This window comes from Rhinolophus hipposideros (assembly GCF_964194185.1).
Source record: "Rhinolophus hipposideros genome assembly, chromosome: 8".
Taxonomy (NCBI): Eukaryota; Metazoa; Chordata; class Mammalia; order Chiroptera; family Rhinolophidae; genus Rhinolophus; species Rhinolophus hipposideros.
Window position 1 is genome coordinate 46,407,820 of NC_138054.1, and position 18,376 is coordinate 46,426,195.

The following is an 18,376-nucleotide window of genomic DNA, read 5'->3' on the forward strand; positions in this document are numbered from 1 at the left end:
CCAATCCCAGAGCAAGTCAGATGATGCCCATTTGCTGAATTTATTTCAACAGTCACAAATATTTATTGAGTGTCTGCTCTGGACAAAGTACCAAGTAGACAAAGACACAGTATCTGCTTCAAAGAGTTCACATCTAGTGGAGAATGCAGACCCTTATACTCCCCTGCTTACTGTGAGTGACCACCAAGGTGGAGCCCTGTAATCTTAGGGCAACTCCACCCAACAGGGCTGAGGTCTGAGCAGGTCATTGAACAGCCTTGACAATCAGAGCAATTTCTTTATTTTACATCCCGTTGAGAAATAGTACCATGTGGAAAATTCCCAAGCCTGCTCTACATGATAAAATTGCCTGCACAGACTTAAACTATATGATTAAACTAAACAATCTCTTTCTTTATTCCTAAGGCAGGAGATTAAAAACTTCATTTCGGAAAGACCTTCTGCTCATCTCGCTGCAGCAAAGCATCAGCGAGCATCAGGGAATGGATTGTCCTGAGTCAGGGCATCCTTAGTTCTGGGAGTGAAGTGAGACGTCATAACAGAAGGGAAGGGATTTGAATGGTTTGCTGGGCCAAAATATTTACACACACACACACACACACACACGAAGAATAAAAATAGACATTCTATGATTCTATGTGGGGAGCAGCAAGGAGGGTGACAGTGTCAGCAGTTTGGTTGGCAAAGTAGTTTTAGTTGAGTAATGGGAGAAAGGAATCATGCAGGAAATACTGGTTCTGCTGCCTAGGTCTGGGCTGTGATCTCAGGCAGCGATAAAGGGGGCCATTCAATCCTTGGCCATCTGAAACTTTAGGCTCAGGGTGGTTAAAGGACAAAAGCACCAGTTTAGGAAAACGTGAGAGTTGTCAATCATCTGATCGCACTGGGTAAGAAGGTCCAGTGGAATCAGGCAAAACAGCTCCATTGTTACTGAAAATTAGGTTTTCCCTAACAGTCTTCATTGGTTTAACAAAATGCAGGGTGGTAACCACACATTTGTTTTTCAGGAAACACTGTTTTTATTAAGCACCTACTGTGCCTGGCTTGTTGTAAGTACAGGGGAGACAGTGGTTAGCAAAGTGCCGTGGAGGCTGCCCTCAGGAAGCTTAGTCTATGGGCAAAAACTGCTGACTGGTAACAGAATCTAATGTGTGCACCAGTGCAGAAGTGCCCTGGCTATTGGTGCACAGGGCGGTACCAACAAACCAGTAAACTTCCAGAGGAGAGACTGTGCACCAGAATCACCTGTGGAATGTGCTAACGTGCAGGTGCCTGGGCCCCATCTCATTTCTATACCTGTCCTCTCCTGCCCGGCAGGGCTAAGTGCTCCTGCACGTGCTGTTGTACTGGGGCCTGGTGGACAGTGCCCCAAGACCTGTAAGACAGGGTCCCTTCCCCTTGGAACTCCATCCTCCTTCTGCTCTTGTGGTACCTCTTTCTTGGGGTCTTTTGCCCTCAATCATCTGGCCTCTGTCACCCTCTAGAAGCTTCACTTGTGAATTCACCTGTGATTCTGATTGCCAAATGCAATAGATAATTGTCAGTCCTCGATTATAGCAATTACATCACTCTTGTGTACTTTTCCATCTCCTTCAATAGGATGGGAGCTCTGCGAAGACAGGCAACGGGTCTTACTCATTGATGAGTGCTTAATGAGTAAAAGGAAAATTTAATCCAACCGGTATAAAATAGGACTTTGACTCTGGGCCTCCTTCCCTTTTAACTTATTTTAAAATTCCCTTATCTAGACCTTAGATTCATCACATTTGTGGGAAAATAAGTAGTATTTTCTTCAACATCTACAAGAGCAGCTTTAAGAACCAAATGGCCACGTTCACCTATCTAGTTGTAAATAGAAATCTTGGTTTAAACTCTGCCAAAATGAAAGCAGGGGTGGGGGGGTGGGGAGTGATGGAGGAGCAAATTCCACATGAACAATTTGAAATGGCTCACGAAGAGGTCAACTGATTCCTCACTATTTGGGGTGCTTTTCAGAACGGACTTACCTTGACAGGCCCAGTGGGAAGCAATTCTATTCAATGATCCATTCTGTTTGTCAATGGTGGATTAGTTAAGTGAATGACTGTAAGGTCTTATAATGGAATACTAGAGAGCTGTTAAAAAGAATGAGGCAAATCCGTATGGACTGATGTGGAAAGATCTCCAGTAGGTATTACTGAGAAGTGAAAGCAGGGTATAGATCAGAATCTGTGCTTGTATATGTATTACATTTTTTTTTTTCTGGAATAACACACGAAGAACTACTAGCAGCCTAACTATGGAGGAAGGGATACTTTCGATTTTATATCTTACTATTTGAATGTTTTTACCATGTGCTAGTATTATTTATAGAATACAAAGATTAACTAGCTTCAAAAGTCCTAACTTAGAAAAGCAACACTGCAGATCTTCTAAGGTCAAGAGCGAGGACTGACTCCTAAAGTTTCCCAGGTAACAATCACTCTGGCAGGCAGCCTCTGGCCCCCACATCTCAGGGTACCTCTGTTACACTCTTCGGCCTACTAGCTCCCACAAAGGAACACAAATCTTGCTTCTTTATAACACATTCTGGAAGAAAGCAAGCTGCCTATGCAATAAGGAGAAGGACAAGACAGGAAAAAAAAAACAAAAACAAAAACTGAATAAATCAAAGATTAGAACATCAAATCTGGCAAGTGACTTAGATCTCTGAGGGCTCCTATTTCAAGGCTCTAGTCAGAATTTAACTGCTTTAGTCTTATAGTTATAAAATAATTATAGATCATAAGGAATGATTTAAATCGTATAGTGCCCATTTTGAGGAGAAAATAATGTGCTGTGATGGTATTTGCAAAGGTGGAGACTCAAAAGTTCTCCAAACACATGCCTTGCAAACCTCAAGGGTCTGTATAATAGTACTGGGCCTTGACTGTTTTTTGAAACATCTCCTCATAGGAGTAAGCTCCTTGAGAGCCTAGTCCATTGTCTTCATTTGTTTAATCTGCTTGGCACGTGTGTGTGTGTGTTTAGATATCTTTTATTTTTCTTCAATTAATTTCACAATATGATTGAGCACCTACTAAGTGCTAGGCGTGGTACGAGCACACGCATACGCTTGTGTTCTCCTGGCATCTGAACAAGAAAGGCCCTACTGTACTGGTTTCTCACACATACCAGAAAGTTGAGGTTGGGCATTGGAGTCCCATTCCTTCCAGTAGATCCGATAACGGAGGATGCAGCCCATTTGCTCCTGGGCTGGAATTCCGTCCCATGAAATGAAAACGCTCCCGTTTTCCTCTGTGATGGCATTAATGTAGGGGCCACTCAGTGGTGCTGTAAAGTAGAACACAGGAGGCTTTTACCACCCTCCAAATCCAAATCATTAAAGCAAAATTTTGCAGAAAGTTCCAAATCTCACCTTTGTGCTTTGTGTGACCCCGGGTGGAGTTACATCCTCCCTGGCCCCCCGACAGTGCGTGCACACGGATTTCGTAACAGATGTAGGGTTTTATGTTTTCTGCAAGGAAAAGGCAGTTCTTATAACCGGTGTGGCATCACATGGGAGTCACTAAAGAAGCCATTTTAATATCTGATACAGATGCATTCAGGGCATTTTTTTTTTTTTTTGCCTCTTAGTTTGAAGAGGGTTCAAGTACAGTCTGGACTGAGGGTAAAGGGATGACTTAAATTACCAAATCTCAGCATCTTATTTGCCATGGCACCAGTTTCTGGAAGCCACTGTTCCTAACCTCCCACGTTCACTTCATGGTGAACGAGTAAGCAAACCTGAGCTTCTTTCCAGGGTCGACATACTTAAGGAGACAAAAGCTATTCTAGTTCCAACATGGATTTCAATACAACCATACAAGACAGCGTTTGAAACAAACAAAAACAACTTTGATTTCTACAAGTAAATCATTTGCCATTTACAGAAAAGAGAGCTGGGGTCTTGCAGGCATGGAACCCGGAAGGCTCTTCTAAGTCCATAGGTGCTTATCCAGATCTAACAGGACAGCACAGGATGACACGTTCGGACATGAATAACCAGGGCGCTCTCGGTGCAGCCTGACCCCTCGATCCATCCCCTTTACCTTCCACCACCATGTTCTAGTTGGATCTCAGCTGCTCCACAACCTGGACGATCTGGAAGGTACCTGGGAATGGGAATACTCCTTCCTAGCTTTTAAAGTGCCGCAGTTTGAAATGTTCCATCAGTAAGGACAAGTTTCTCTTTCCTGACAAGTTGCTCTTCCCTGCCCAAACTCCCTATTTCCATGATTTCTACTTCCTCTCAAAGGCCCTTCTCATAGCTACTGCCCATGACATATCTTTAAATTCCCAGTGAAAATTTAAAGGAAAAAGAGAGATAATTCCTACCAGGTAATTATAGCATCATATGGTCAAAATAAGAACTCTCGTCCATATTGTTTAATGCCCTGCCACAGGCAGATTGGGTTTCCTACTGCTGACAATTGACTGGGATTTAACATTTTCTTTTTGGGAAGAGGAATTGTACATCGCAGAATAGTTTACTAAATAGTGTGTGTTTTATATGAAGACCCATTGTCCCTTAAATATTCCAGCAAATAGGCAGCATATAAAGCTCAAACACACAACCAGTTTTGTCAGAGAGGCCATGAGGAGCTAAAACTAAGGCCATGGGTGAGTCCAATTCATATTCATGAACCAAGTGAAACAGAGAAAAGGGTGCAGTCAGCTTAGTCCAGGAACCTAAAGATTCTTCATGAGTGGCATCCAGACCCAGAAGCCCCATGGTGAACATGGACTATGGAATCACATTTCATTTGGGAGGGGCTAGTGCCTGGCTGTTCTGCCTCTCGTCAGGGAAGGGCCCAACCAACCACGATGCCGTGTGAGGTGTGGGAGTTCCAGATGAGCTCATTAGACAAATGCTTTCACTGCATTTCGTTTGTATAAGAATTAACCAATAAAACAGGCATCCTTAAGGTCAGAACCAGGGAACTGCTAGGTGGGAACTGTTGAACCAGAAACAGAGGGCTTTTTCTTGTGAATAGCCTATGATTAGTAGAGGAGGGAAGAAAATGTGTCTCCATAACTCAGCTGACATTTCTCTTGCCATAAAGAGTAGAGCCCTAGCAAGCTTGTTCCCTGGTTCTGACCTTACGGACTCCTGTTTTACTGGTTCTTCTGCAAACACCCCTTAATCATGTCTGCTCCCCACCTCAAAAATTCCTTAGCCCTGCTGCCCAGTGGCTGCAGCCCACACTCCTAAGATTTTCTTTCTTTCTCCAGTCTGGCCCCAACTTCTGGCTCATTTCCCACTACTCCCATGCATACAGATATACCCGGCACCACTGGGCAAAGGCTCTGTCTCCACATTTATAAACCATCTCTCAGGTGGATTTTCTCCAGAAAGATAATTTCACTTACTAAGTGTGGGAGAAGACAGACACTAAATGATCAGTAATGAGGAGTAATCACAGAGAAAGTATGAGGGAGTGTGCAGAAGAAGGTCCCAAATAGCCTAGGCATCAGGGACAGTTTCCTAGACATGGTGATGTCTACATATTTGTAAAAGGAGTGGCTCTGTATGGTCAAAACCATTTTCATCCAGAAAGGACAGGGCTGATGATTGCTAGCCGAGGCCCCACCAACCCATAGTCCAGGAGCTGGACTGTATTCTGGCCTAACTCCAAAACACACCACTCTGCCCCAGCCAGATGCTGACGAGGTGATGGCAATGAGTCATCTTCCTGACCGGAGATGGCCATTTTGAATTCATGGTCAGTGTGAATTACTTAAATTTTGTAAGAGTTCATTTCCAGAATATAACATCAACACAAAGTAATAGTTAACCAAGTGTTTTCAAGTAGGAGAATAACTTTAATTAATAAAATAGTGACTTTATTCGAATGAATATTTCTAACATGCTTAAAAACATTTTAGCTTCCTACACATGGAAAACATTCTCTCTTGTCATCTATTTTATGCAATTTGTGTAGAATTATAGACTTTCTAAAAGGAAGGAACTGTATGGACTATATGGTTCAAACTGTCTCGCGGGGTAACTCCTAACACAGTTTATAATAAGCTCTTATAATTTTGTAGCAGCTTAGAGTTTACTACATGCCTTTTCCATCCACTGTTATACCCATTTGATTTGATGGGTATAACAACCCTAAGGGAAAACTGATTCTACTACAACAACTCTGGGGATAGTCAAGGTTCCTATTACATTCCGTAACAGGTAAGGAAAGTGCTCTCAAAATTCAGCTGACATATCTGCCTTCTTATAATTTCCATGCAGGGGCCTTCGTTTTACCCTCCAGAACAACAAAGGGCCCAGACTCTTTCTCATGTACACATCAAAGCCAGAAACAGCCATCAAACTACACCACCCCCATCTAGAATTCTCTTCCACAGGCTAAGTGCTTTCCACATTAAAAGTCCCAGAACCCCACTGACTTGCTCACCTTCCTCTGTTGCTCACTGGGCAGCATTCTCGTTAAGTGTAGTGATTAAAACTGAACACAACTCAGCAGCAGTCTGAGCAGCTAGACTCTAAAAGAGGCAACAGCTAAAGACCAGCTCACGTATTATGCAATGTGCTGTTTATTTCATCTGTGTAAATCTTGTTTCCTTAAGCAGAGCATGTGTATCCTCCTGGACAGATACAATAATTGTCATGGCGTAGTGAAAATATTATGGGATTTAGAGCTTGAAAATCTATTAAAATCTTAGGTCTGTTACATATAATAATAATGATAGCTAAATTATTGAGCACTTAAAATGTGTTAGGTTGTTGTTTTCCTATATTAATTCAGTCAGTCCTCACAATAACCCAAGGAGGTAGGTAATATTATCCCTATTTTACAGATAGGAAACTGAGGCACAGAGAAGTAATTTGCCCTAGATCACACAACCTTGTTAAGTGACAGAGCCAGAACTCAAACCCAGGTAGTCTGGTTGCAGAACCAGCACTTTCAACCATTATGCTGAACTTACACTTAAAATTCTATTGACTATGTTCTGTCCAATCATTTAAATATATTTCCAGATATTTTCAATCACTTAATTATAACCACTGACAGATTTGGAATATGAGGATTAGCATCACCAATTGTCATATAGATAATTCTGGATTTATTGTCACACAAACAAGCAGCAGAATTGGGAATGAAAGATGTCTTGGTTTCCTTACCTATATAATGGGCATGATAACTCTTGCCACACATGATTGTTCTGAGACGTAACTGACCTCCCAAATGGAAGGTCATCACACTGACTGGTTACAACACAGCTCTCAGCCGGGTTTGTTTGGTTTAATGATTCACTCATCTCATATGGCACTGTGCCAAGCACATGGATTTTCCATAAATACTAGAGTTTTAGTCAACTGATCAGTCTTCTATAGCTTCCGTGGTATATTTTGAAATGTCGTCATGATGGATCCTAGGTCATCACCATCCCTCTTCTATGCAGCTACCAGTATCTGAGGGCAGGGTTTTGGTGTCCCGCTTGCAAATTCCTCAAACAAATGTGAATTTAGTAACCCTCCAGAAGGTAGGTGAACAACTAAGTACCTGAAATCAGAGCGGACATGTTGTAGGGGGGACTCCGCAGCCAGTTTACAGGGGGCTGCACGACGACCCCCGGATGGAGCTCCCTCCATTCCACCACGTACTGCTGGACAGCAGGGGCAGCTTTCCCAGGAGCCTCCCACGTCACCATAATGTTGTCCACGCCTTCTGAGTTTGCAGAGACCTGGCCAGGAACCAGCAACTCTTTATGGGGAAAAGGGGGGAGGCACAACAACAAATCACGGTGGATGAAGATGTAAAACATAACAACTCATTGTAGCAAAGTTTTAAGAAGAACCAATTTCTTTTTAAGGACTTCAGGCTCACAGATTTCAGTTTATCCCACTTCTCAGAACTGGTATCATCAGCTCTCACTGTGCAGTGTTATTTGTAGAATTATTTTCCCCTTCATTTTCCATTTCACTTTCCATTTCTGTGTCCCCAAAGGTACGTGCTCTAGTGAATGTAACATGCATCCTTCTAATCCACCTTCCACATGTTTAATTAGACATATATGTATCCTTGAAAATTAGTGTTGCTTTGTGCTTGTGTGTTGTATTTTCATGAACTGTATTGGAAGTAAATCTAATGCTTTTGCTAACTTTTTTTTTTTCCACTCAACATGATATTTCTGGGATATATCATCCACCTTGTTGCTATATGTAAATTCAGCTCATTCCGTTAGACTGCTGCCTCAACCCTTTCTTTGTCCAGTCTCCAAGTGACATGTAGGAGGTTCCCTCCAACTCTTTACTAATATGGATGAAAAAGGGGTGCTGGAATAAGCCATAAATTCCTAGCTGGGCAGGTCATGGTGGGTAGGCATGCTCAGGCCTATAATTTACGGGAAAGGTTTTTAATCTGACCCATTGTTCTTGTGCAGCTAAGCCTAACACACCTTTGGGATGCCCTTTGAAGGCATAACCATCCTTAAGAAAGCACATAATCTCATCCAGTTCCCTCCTTGCCTTCTCCCACCGTCACGTAATCTTTCTCGCATTCTCTCCTTAATTTCAAATGAATAGAAGAAGCTGCAAAACTGTTCTTCTCTGGAGCTTGCTGCCCGGCATGTGTCATCAGTGTGGCTCAAATAAACTCTCATAAAAATTCTCTACAGGTTTGGATGTTCTCACGTCAACAATAACATAAATAAGAATGTAACGAATATTCTCTTGCATGTTCTCATGTGTGCCTGTGCAAGTGTCTCTGGATTTATATGCACAGAATTGCTCGATTACAGAGTAATTCACATTATTTCACTGAATATGACCAGACTGATCTCTAAAATAGCCAATCAGTTGACACTCCAACAAGAAAAGCTTAAGCATTCTCACTTCTCCAACAACACTTGTTATTTTCTGACTTTCTATTTTTTGCCAATCTGGTACATGCAAAGTGGTATTATTTAATTGTGGTTTTAGTTTCGTTTTCTGGTTACTCATGAGACTGAGTCTCTCTTCACATATTACTGGTCATCTGACTTTCCCTTTCTGTGAACTGCCTGTTCACATACTTTGCTCTTTTTTTCTGTTTCCTGTCTTCTCTCTGATTTGCAGAAATAGCTTTTATATTCTAGATATTAATCACTTGTCAGTTTTTAACACTAAAAATATCTTACTCCAGTGTTTCAATTCTCTGATAACTTTCTGATGTCCTTGTTGCACTTGGCTGTAGGTAAAGTTACTTATAGTTTCTGCATTTTGAGTCTTGTTTATGAAATCCTTCCATCCTGGTCTCACTAAGATACTCAACCACGTTCTCCTATTGGCTTTTAGTTTTACCTTTCACATTAAAAATTTTAATCCAAATCTAACTGAAAGGTTTTTTGTTTGTTTGTTTGTTTTTTAAAGGGAATAAACTTTCTTATTTTTTTCCCACAGAGTGAGTCAATTTTTCCAAATGTAATACTATCCCTAATATGCATCAAGTTCCATATATTACTGGGTCTGGGTCTGGGTCAACTTCTTTACCAGAACACACTGTTCACATTTACTAGGCTTTTGTGATATCTATTTGGTTGGTCAAGTTCCCTCCTCGTTTTGCTCTTCTTTTTTCAAAATGGTCTTAGATATTTTTAAAACTTTATTCTTCCATGTAGCTTTTAAAATTAGTTTATCAGAGTCCCCCTAAATTCCAACTCGTATTTTTTTTTTTGGAATTAAGTTAAATTTATAGTTTAATTCAGGGAGGAGTGATGCTGTTACAATGTTAGATTGTTCCATTCATAAATATGCTGTTTCATTGAAATTATTCAGCTCTTCTTTGTCTTTTAATGGAGTTTAAAAAAATTACTCCTTAAAGTTTTCATGTATTTTTTTGTTAGGTTAATTCCTAGGCACTTTATACTTTCAGTTTGCTATATAAAATGACACCATTTTTTCCATTAGTTTCAGGTGTACAAAACAATGTAATAGTCATACATTTACACGCCTGACAAAGTGGTAACCCTCCTAATCTACTACCCCTCTGACATTGTATATAGGTGTTATAATCCCATTGACTATCTTCCCTAGACCGTACTCCACATCCCATGACCATATATATGTATATATTTATATATTTATAGTTGACATTCCATATTATTCAACTTCAGCTTCAGGTGTATAGCAGAGTGGTCAGGCATCTACACAGTCTCTGAAGTAGTCTCCCTAATAAGTCCAATGCCCATCTGGCACCCTAAATGGCATCTTGTGTTCTACTGCTTTTTCTACTATTAATTTTTGTGTTATTCTTATTTCTGGCAAACCTGCTAAACTCTCTAATTAGTTCTAATAATTTGTCTATTGCCTTGTTGAATTTTCTATGTAATAATCTTATTAGCTGCATACTTAAAGTATTTCTTCCTTCCAATCTTTAAATATCATTTTTTTTTGTTTTTATCTTGTTGCTAATTTTAAAGAGAATGTGCCTTTATGTCTTTATTAAGATGACATTAGTTTCATGTTTTTGCTAGAAAGTCTTAATATCTTAAAAGTTTTTTATTCATAGTTTTCATATAGGTTTTATTTATACAAAATACTATTAACTTACTGAAAACTAAGGATTTTTAGAACTGAATCCTTTTCTACATCTGTTAAGAATATGTGTCTTTTTTCTCTCTCAGTATTAATGTGATAAATTACACTGATACATTTTTCTGGTATTGCCCCATCTTTGTACTCAGGATCAACCCTGTTTGATCATTCTGCACTTATCTACTTATCTACGAGTATCTGTCTGTCTGTCTATCTATCTATCTATTGCAGAGACTTTTAAAAAATAGACTATTCTTTTAGAGCAGTTTTTAAGTTTACAGCAAAATGAGCAGAAGGCACAGAGATTTTCCATAACCCGCCCCCCCACACACACACACAACCTCCCCACTATGGACATCCTGCATCAGTGGTACATTCTGTAAGATTCTTGAGAAATATTTTCAAGTGTGTGTTCTCTTTCATTTATTTTTTTCTCTTACTGGGATTCCTTTTTCTCATACGCTTGTCATTACTTCTCTTTCAATTCTTTCAGTGTCTTAGGTTTTCTCATTTTTCAATTTCTTTCTCTGTTTTTATGGAAGAGTTTCTCTACCTTTTGGAAGAGTTTCTTATCCAATCTTCCATTCCCTCATTCAATCTTCAGATGAGTCCTTTCTGCTATCCAGCCCCATTGGCTGAGTTCTTTATTTCAACAATTAAACTTTCCACTCTTAATCTCTCTATATGGGGCCTCTTCACAACCATCTACTTCTGATTCATGTTTCTGTCATCCTCTCTTATCTTTCTAAGGATACTTATTATACTTATTCTAAACTCCAGTTCTTTCTGTTATCGCAGTTATATTTCCTGTGGCACAGGTTGTTCCATTTGTTGCCTCGGATTTCTCCTAATTTTCTCATTTGGGATCATGTCTTCTTTTCTTGGATTGATCAGTAGCCTTGACCTTCATTTTTCTGTGGGGGGAGGAGTGAAAGCTTAGCTGTAGGTCATGCTCCTCCAAGCAAGTTTAGGAGGAGCTTTTCAGGGCGGAAAGCTCCAGGCCAGAGAGCCTGTAGGGATGCAGCCTGGATGCTACCTGTCCGCAGGTTCCCTGGAGGTATACTTGGCACCTCCAGAACCTACCTGTGTTTCTATGTCTGGCACAGCTCTTCATGTGGGAGAGGAGCTGTTATTCTCTTTTGTAATTGCCAAGCCCCTGGGGTAAATGTCAGGAGAAATCTCAAGGGCCAGCCAGCTCACAGGCACTCTTTGTTCTCAGCTCCCCTCCCCAGTTAGTTTCCAGAGCTTCTTTGAAGATACTTGGCCATGCTCTCAGGACTTCCCTGTCCCACAGTAGAAATGCCCAGCCAATAATCTTATCAGAGCAATACGGGCAACAAAAAGGTGTGCAACCAAAAAGGGCTATTTCAGCTCTCCCCCTTCATTACTATTACCCCCTGCCCAGGCGCTCAGCCAGCCTGTGGCCTCCTCAGGACTGGGCTTGGTGGTGAGTGTAACCTGTGTATTGGCTATCCTATCAGGAACTGGAATTCCTTTATCTTCATTTGCCTTGGTACCTGATGTCCTGGCTATGGACATATTCTTTCTCTTTTTTCTTTCTTTTCTTTTTTTTTTGTGTGTGAAGTGCATTCATTCAGTAAATAGCACCTATGGTTCACAAGACCCTTTGCCAGGTGAGGGGCTAAAACAGCCAAAGAGCCTTTCTAACCATTGCTTTCTCTGGAATTAGCTAAGCAAATCAACTTGGCGTTAACCTGCCTCTGAGTCACCACACTTGCCAGGAACCAGCCTGGATTTCCTCCCGCATGATGTCTGCCAGGGCTCGTTCTCTCCTTCAGATCTCTGCTCACAACTCACTCTCTCTCTGTGTGATCTTTTAACATTATTCTTTTAGCCTCAATCATTCAACTTCCCATCTCCATTTTCACCGAAAGCTTCTGAGTAGTTATGAAGTTCATAAGGTATATGGAAAAGTGCCCACCTAAGAGACAGGTGGCTTGGTTTTTCTGTCCAGCTCCATCCACCATTAAGGAGATGTATGATCTCGGCTAAGTTACTTCACCTCCTGGGGCCTCAGTCTCTGACATCTGTGTGGACCCTGTTTATGACTACTGGTGTCTGACTCCCCACAGTTTCAACAATTCTTGAGCACAGGGACTGGTCTGAAATATTCAACATGTTTTACTTGTTGGCTGCTGGGTTTAGCACACATTCAACTTTCATCATAAATCCACAAAATTATTATTCTGCTTCTTGATATACAATGCTATGGCAGGTGTCTTTTACAACAAAGTTGTCTCTACTTTCTTAAAATCAATATAATTCCGCCTGTTGGGGCATTATTTTTCCCTTCGTAGAAGGAAAGTTATATATGTGAGTAGTGTGAACATACATTGAAAGAGAGGGAGATACAAAATCATGGTACGCTATTCCTACAGGTCATTCCGAATATGTGTGCAATGCGTGATCAAGGATAGGATTATGCAATTTACCAATCTGTCCTCTGGGATGCACAACAACTTCTATTGGATGGGTCAGGTGTGGTCTTTGAGAGGCAACAGGCTTTTTTGAGGATCCAGAATTTCTAGGACTGGGCCCCTCTTAGCGAGAGCTCTGGTGTACAGAACCGTTTCAGCCCTACCTTGCCTCCCCTACATGTCCATACTTACTGAGCGTCATCCCTACTTAACACCTGTCCATTCTGAGAGGAAGAAGTGTCCCTTTTACTCTTTTTGTCACTGGATCCCATCATCTTCTAACTCCCCAGGGACTTCATCTCATCGGTTATCCCCTCTCTCCCTTTTATCTTCAACTCTCCGCCACCTGATTCTTTTTATCAACTTATATGCTCTGTTAGATGCCACTTTAAAACAAATCCTCATGCCTGCACACCTGCACTCCCTCACACCTGGCTGACACCAACTTGTCTCTGCATACTCTGTTCACACGTCGCCTCCTCTCCAAGCCCATGCTTCAGCTTTTCTCTGTTGCCAGAGCTCCCGGTGCATAAGTCTTATCTCACACTTATACTGTACTACAGTTTGCATGCTTATATGTCTGCCCCTTACATTTGACTACACGTAACTGGAGGACCTCAACAGTATTTTTTACTTATTGCTGAATTCCAGTTGCCTTATGTAGTATATGCTCAATAAAAGACTATTGAATGAATAAAGAAGAGGCCAACTCTAAAATAAGGAGTGTATCATTTTGAGACATTGTTAGCAAATCTAAATAAAGAAACTGGAACGGGCCTAGAAAATTCATGAGGTTAATATCCCCAAGACTCCTCTGCAGTAAGGTTTGCAGAAGTAAAGTATTCTGATATATTGTATTTTAAAAATAGCTGGATACCAAACAGTGGTTTGAGGTCAACTTCCCCAACAGAATTCAGTTTAAAAATTACTCAAGTTGTATTTATCCACTGAAGAAAAAAATTAAAAATATAAAAAGAAAAAAGGAAGGAAAATCACCTACGTAAAAAAATGTGTACTCATGTAACTATATATTTTAAATGGCATCACCCCATATACACTATTGAAAGCCTACCTTTTTACTTTTTATGTGCATTTTTCCATGTCAACAAAAACATAGCCACATCACTTTAATGTTAGTGTGGGATTAAGGCAGGAGAGAGTCAGTACATATTAAACCAGTTCATCCTCTGTTATTTTACATTTAGGTTGTTTGTGGTATATCCCTATTTCAATTTTTTTTTCAACAAACATATTTTGCCTGCAACATTAAGCACTTATCCTATTATTTGCTGAGGATACATTTCTAATGGTAACATTTCTTGGTCAAAAGGTATGTTCATATCTAGTTTGTCACATATGGTCAAATTGTTCTTCAGAAAGTTGTACCAATTTACACAGACACAGAAGATACATGGTATAAGAGTATCTTCCCCTGCCCCCCACGCAAAAAAAAAGAAATAAAAGAAGAAAACAAACAGAAGAAAAAAAACAAACAAAATAGTGTATTTTCCTTTCACTTTCACCAACATGGGTGATACTTATCTTATTTACCCTTTCTCGGTCTGATTTGGTTTCTCATGTTTTTTCAAAATTTGCATCTCATTGATTGCTAGTTAGGCTGAACATATTTTCATATCTGTATTGCTCCTCTGATATTTATTACTTGAATTTCCTGTTCATATCCCCAATCTCTTATTTATTTTAAAACATTATATATAGAGATAATCCTCTTTTCGCCAACAGTGTAATATATACTTTTCTTAAATTACTATCCATATTTTTAAAGATTTATTTATAATGCTTTAAAAATTTGTATTTTACTATGTAGAGTTTCAGCTTTTTATCTCCCATAGTTAATCCATCTTTTCCTTCAGGTTTCCGCCTTAGGTATCAACCCCACATGAGGCACAGATTGCCAGTTCCTTACTGAATATGCTTGCTTCATCTTCTTTAGCAAGGGAACACTGCTGCCTGAAATATATATCTGAGCCTCCTTTGCAGTTGGCTGTGGCCGGGTGACCAGTTAGAGTCAATCACTGCAAGTATGTTGTGTGACCTGGGCAAAGCTCCTCAAGAGTGAGGGATGAGCCCTTCTCCCTTCCTTTCTGCTGCCTAGATGGAAATACTGTGTTTCCCCCAAAATAAGACCTTACTGGAAAATAAGTTCTAGCATGATTTTTCAGGATGACATCTCCTGAACATAAGCCCTAATGTGTCTTTGGAGCAAAAATTCATATAAGACCCGGTCTTATTTTTGGGAAAACACAGTAGCTAAAGCTCTGACAGCCATCTTGGACCATTTCCATCTTGAGGAAGCCAAGTTGCAGAGGGAATCGAAAGAAGGAGCCTGGAGTCCTGATGATGTCACAGAGCTGTCACACCAGCCCTGGCCTGTCTACCTCTGAACTTCTTTCATGTGTGAGAATAAATAAATCACTGTAGTCAGACCTCTGGTAAGAGCAACCGTTACTCCTAAGAGCAATTCCTAACTCATACTAACCCAAGGTTATATCAATATTTACTTGTATTTTCTTCTAGTGATTTTCATCTACTCTATTATCTATATTTATAGATATGTGACCGAAAAGATATATAACCAAGGTTTAACAGTGTGTATAAAATAATCATGTTTTATTAGAAGCTTCTTTGAAATGATGATTGCTAGACGCGTATGTAGATAAAATTGTCACACTGAATTTTAAGGAAGGACCTAATTATAGTTTTATTCTATTAGGCATTTTTAGAAAAAGCCAGTGATCTTGACATGGAATCCTTTTATGACACAGATCTTGAGAAATAGCATTAGTATCCATTTTCTGAATAATTATGGGCTTTTATCCAGAGAAGTTAAGTTTTCAGAGAATGCAACTATAAAATGTATACAGCTATTTGTGAGGTTTTCAATGCAGATAATGGGATACATATCTAAATTTGTGTAATAAAGAGCTGTAGTATAGAAAAATTTTGCTATAGTTTCATTACAGCCAGAATTTCATTTTAATACTATTGGTTTTAAAACATGCTTTGACCGTATTTTTTTCTAGAATTTCACAGCACATATTATTCTTGCTTCTGGAAAAATTAGGCAGACATTAGTGTTCAGTGTAATGCAACTAATGTTTCCTTAACTAACATTTATTAAGCACCTGTTATGTATTAGTCTTTATATTTACTCTTATAATGACCTGCAAGGCAGGTAATATAATCCCTACTTCAGAGAGGTGGGAATCGAAGCTCAGAGGTGTTTATTCACTTGTCCAAGGCCACTCATGGTCTGAGTGGAAAAGACAGCCTCTGAAAGCTATTGACTCCAAAGTTTAAATTCCTGTGCTACTCATGCCAAGCCCTCAGATGAGCCTGCAGAAGATAAGAGATGAGTAAGACACAGTTTCCTACAGGCAATATTAAAGAAAAGTTGGTACTTACCTGCCTCACACAGGTCTGTTATGTTAATACGAGTGGGCCAGGAACTGCCTTTTGAGTTCACTGCAGACACAGCAACAGCCCACTTCTTAGTTCTGGGAATGACCCAAGTCCAGGAGGTATATTCTGTGATGTTCTGTAGTGTGGCTTTTCCCCCTGCCATCTCCAGCAAGGTCACCTGATAGTGGAGGATTTTTCCTCTTGCCTCTGACACACTCAGATTCTGCAACAAAACATATCCACTTACTGTGTATGCTCAGACCAGACCACTGGATACTCTATACCTGGACCTCATCGCTCCCTGTAGCAGATGGCTACAACTGAGTGACCTTTTTATTTACATCTTCTCATCTTCTCCACTGTATACTTTATGCCTCTGCACATCCCCAGCATTTAGAAAAAAATAATCACTTTAACATTTTTTTATAGCTAATTCTTAAAAACACATTGATTTTTCTTTCTTGCTTCAAAATGAAACTTCCTAAAAACTTAACTACAGCCAGTAGAATTCCAGCACTACCAATCACCAGCTGTGTGACCCAGGGCAAGGCATTTGGTCCATTCTGAATCTCCATTTCTAAATTTGTGACACATACCTGTGTAACTTTTTAAATAGAAAGTGCAATGCTACTCACAAAATCAAACACAAGATTTTCAAGAGCTGGTAAAATCCATACTTAGTGAATTGGATTAACTCTGTGCTTGGAAACTGAGACACTGTTTATAAATGTGTGACTAATGAGTTTTTGAAACTACAAAAATTCCAATTGAGATCATTTAGGAACAATCCCAGAAAGTAAGCAGAAAACTAATTAATTTGTATTGTAACCCTGTTTGGATAAGGACCATGGTAAACAGAAGCAATGAAAATGGAGAGCTGCCAAGGCCAGACCTCGTAGTGCCCGCCCATGCCTAGCGCAGGGAGAGGACGGCTTAGCTCACCAGTCTCAGGCATTATAGTTTTCTTAGCAAGGCTGTTCTTTACGTGGGGTGCGGGGTGGCCTCAAGCTGCAGAAAGACACACCTTGGGATTGGCAACTACCCCTTTCTCTGATTCCCTACTCCCTAAGCAACCTTCTAATAATTTGGTTTCCTACGTAATATATTTGTCAGAAGAGACTGAGCTAACATGAACATCTGGTTCACTTAAAATTTGTATTTTTCACTTTAAGTGAATAAATTACTCTTCTGATTATAATTTGGCTTCCAAAGTAATTAGCATACTGAGAGAGAATGTTCTTATCTGCTGACTCAAGCCTTCTGCTTGGCCCAACAGCTGTATTTTTCACTATAAATTAATCTATGAACACCCAGCTTTTTATTATATTTTCGTCTCTGGGAGCTTGATTAATGCACGTCCTGTCTCAGTGCCTCTCTGGATCCACAAGGTCCAGGACTAGTTCTTGAACCGTGGGCAATGCACCAGGCGAGTGTCCTGTTGCTGAGGCCTCTTTTGCCTACAGTCATCCTTTCCCTAGACGATATCTTTGTGTACTGGCAAGGACCGAGAAAATTAGCATTTCAAATGTCCATCACAGCTGATTTCATAAGCCTGTTGTGTGAATTAAAATAAATGAACACTTCTGACATTGCGGTATTCTACACCGTTGATAATAAACAGGCCCTTTGTCATAGGAGAAAAAAAATAGGATAAATTAAAACAAAAGCTGGCTAAGGCAGACCATTTCCTCAGCTATCTGTCCCTCTGTTCTTCCTATCTGTCTCCTCTGGAGGCCAGAGGTAGGACTATTATCCCACCCCCCACTCTATGCACCCCCACCGTAACGCATCCTCCAGAGTTAAATGAATTCACCAAGCTCCGCATTCTTGCCAGGGACCCACAGGGTTTCAGTCCCGCTCTGACAACTAAGAAAACAGCCCTTATTGGAAAAAATGCCTTGCACATCAGCCTTTATTATCACCCTCTCATCATCCTTCAGAGCAATCTCATTCACTCCTA

The 18,376-nt window shown here is 40.2% G+C and overlaps 1 protein-coding gene across 1 annotated transcript in view; it reads right to left on the minus strand.

Moving 5' to 3' along the window:
* Positions 1–18,376, minus strand: part of IL12RB2 (interleukin 12 receptor subunit beta 2) — a 66,443-nt gene that overhangs the window by 13,894 nt on the left and 34,173 nt on the right. Inside the window, exons 9-12 of the mRNA XM_081055943.1 lie at positions 16,420–16,639; positions 7,545–7,745; positions 3,398–3,496; positions 3,154–3,312 (exon numbers count right to left, since the gene is read on the minus strand). Coding sequence (XP_080912069.1) covers positions 3,154–3,312; positions 3,398–3,496; positions 7,545–7,745; positions 16,420–16,639 — 679 coding nt within the window. The remainder of the gene's footprint in view (positions 1–3,153; positions 3,313–3,397; positions 3,497–7,544; positions 7,746–16,419; positions 16,640–18,376) is intronic.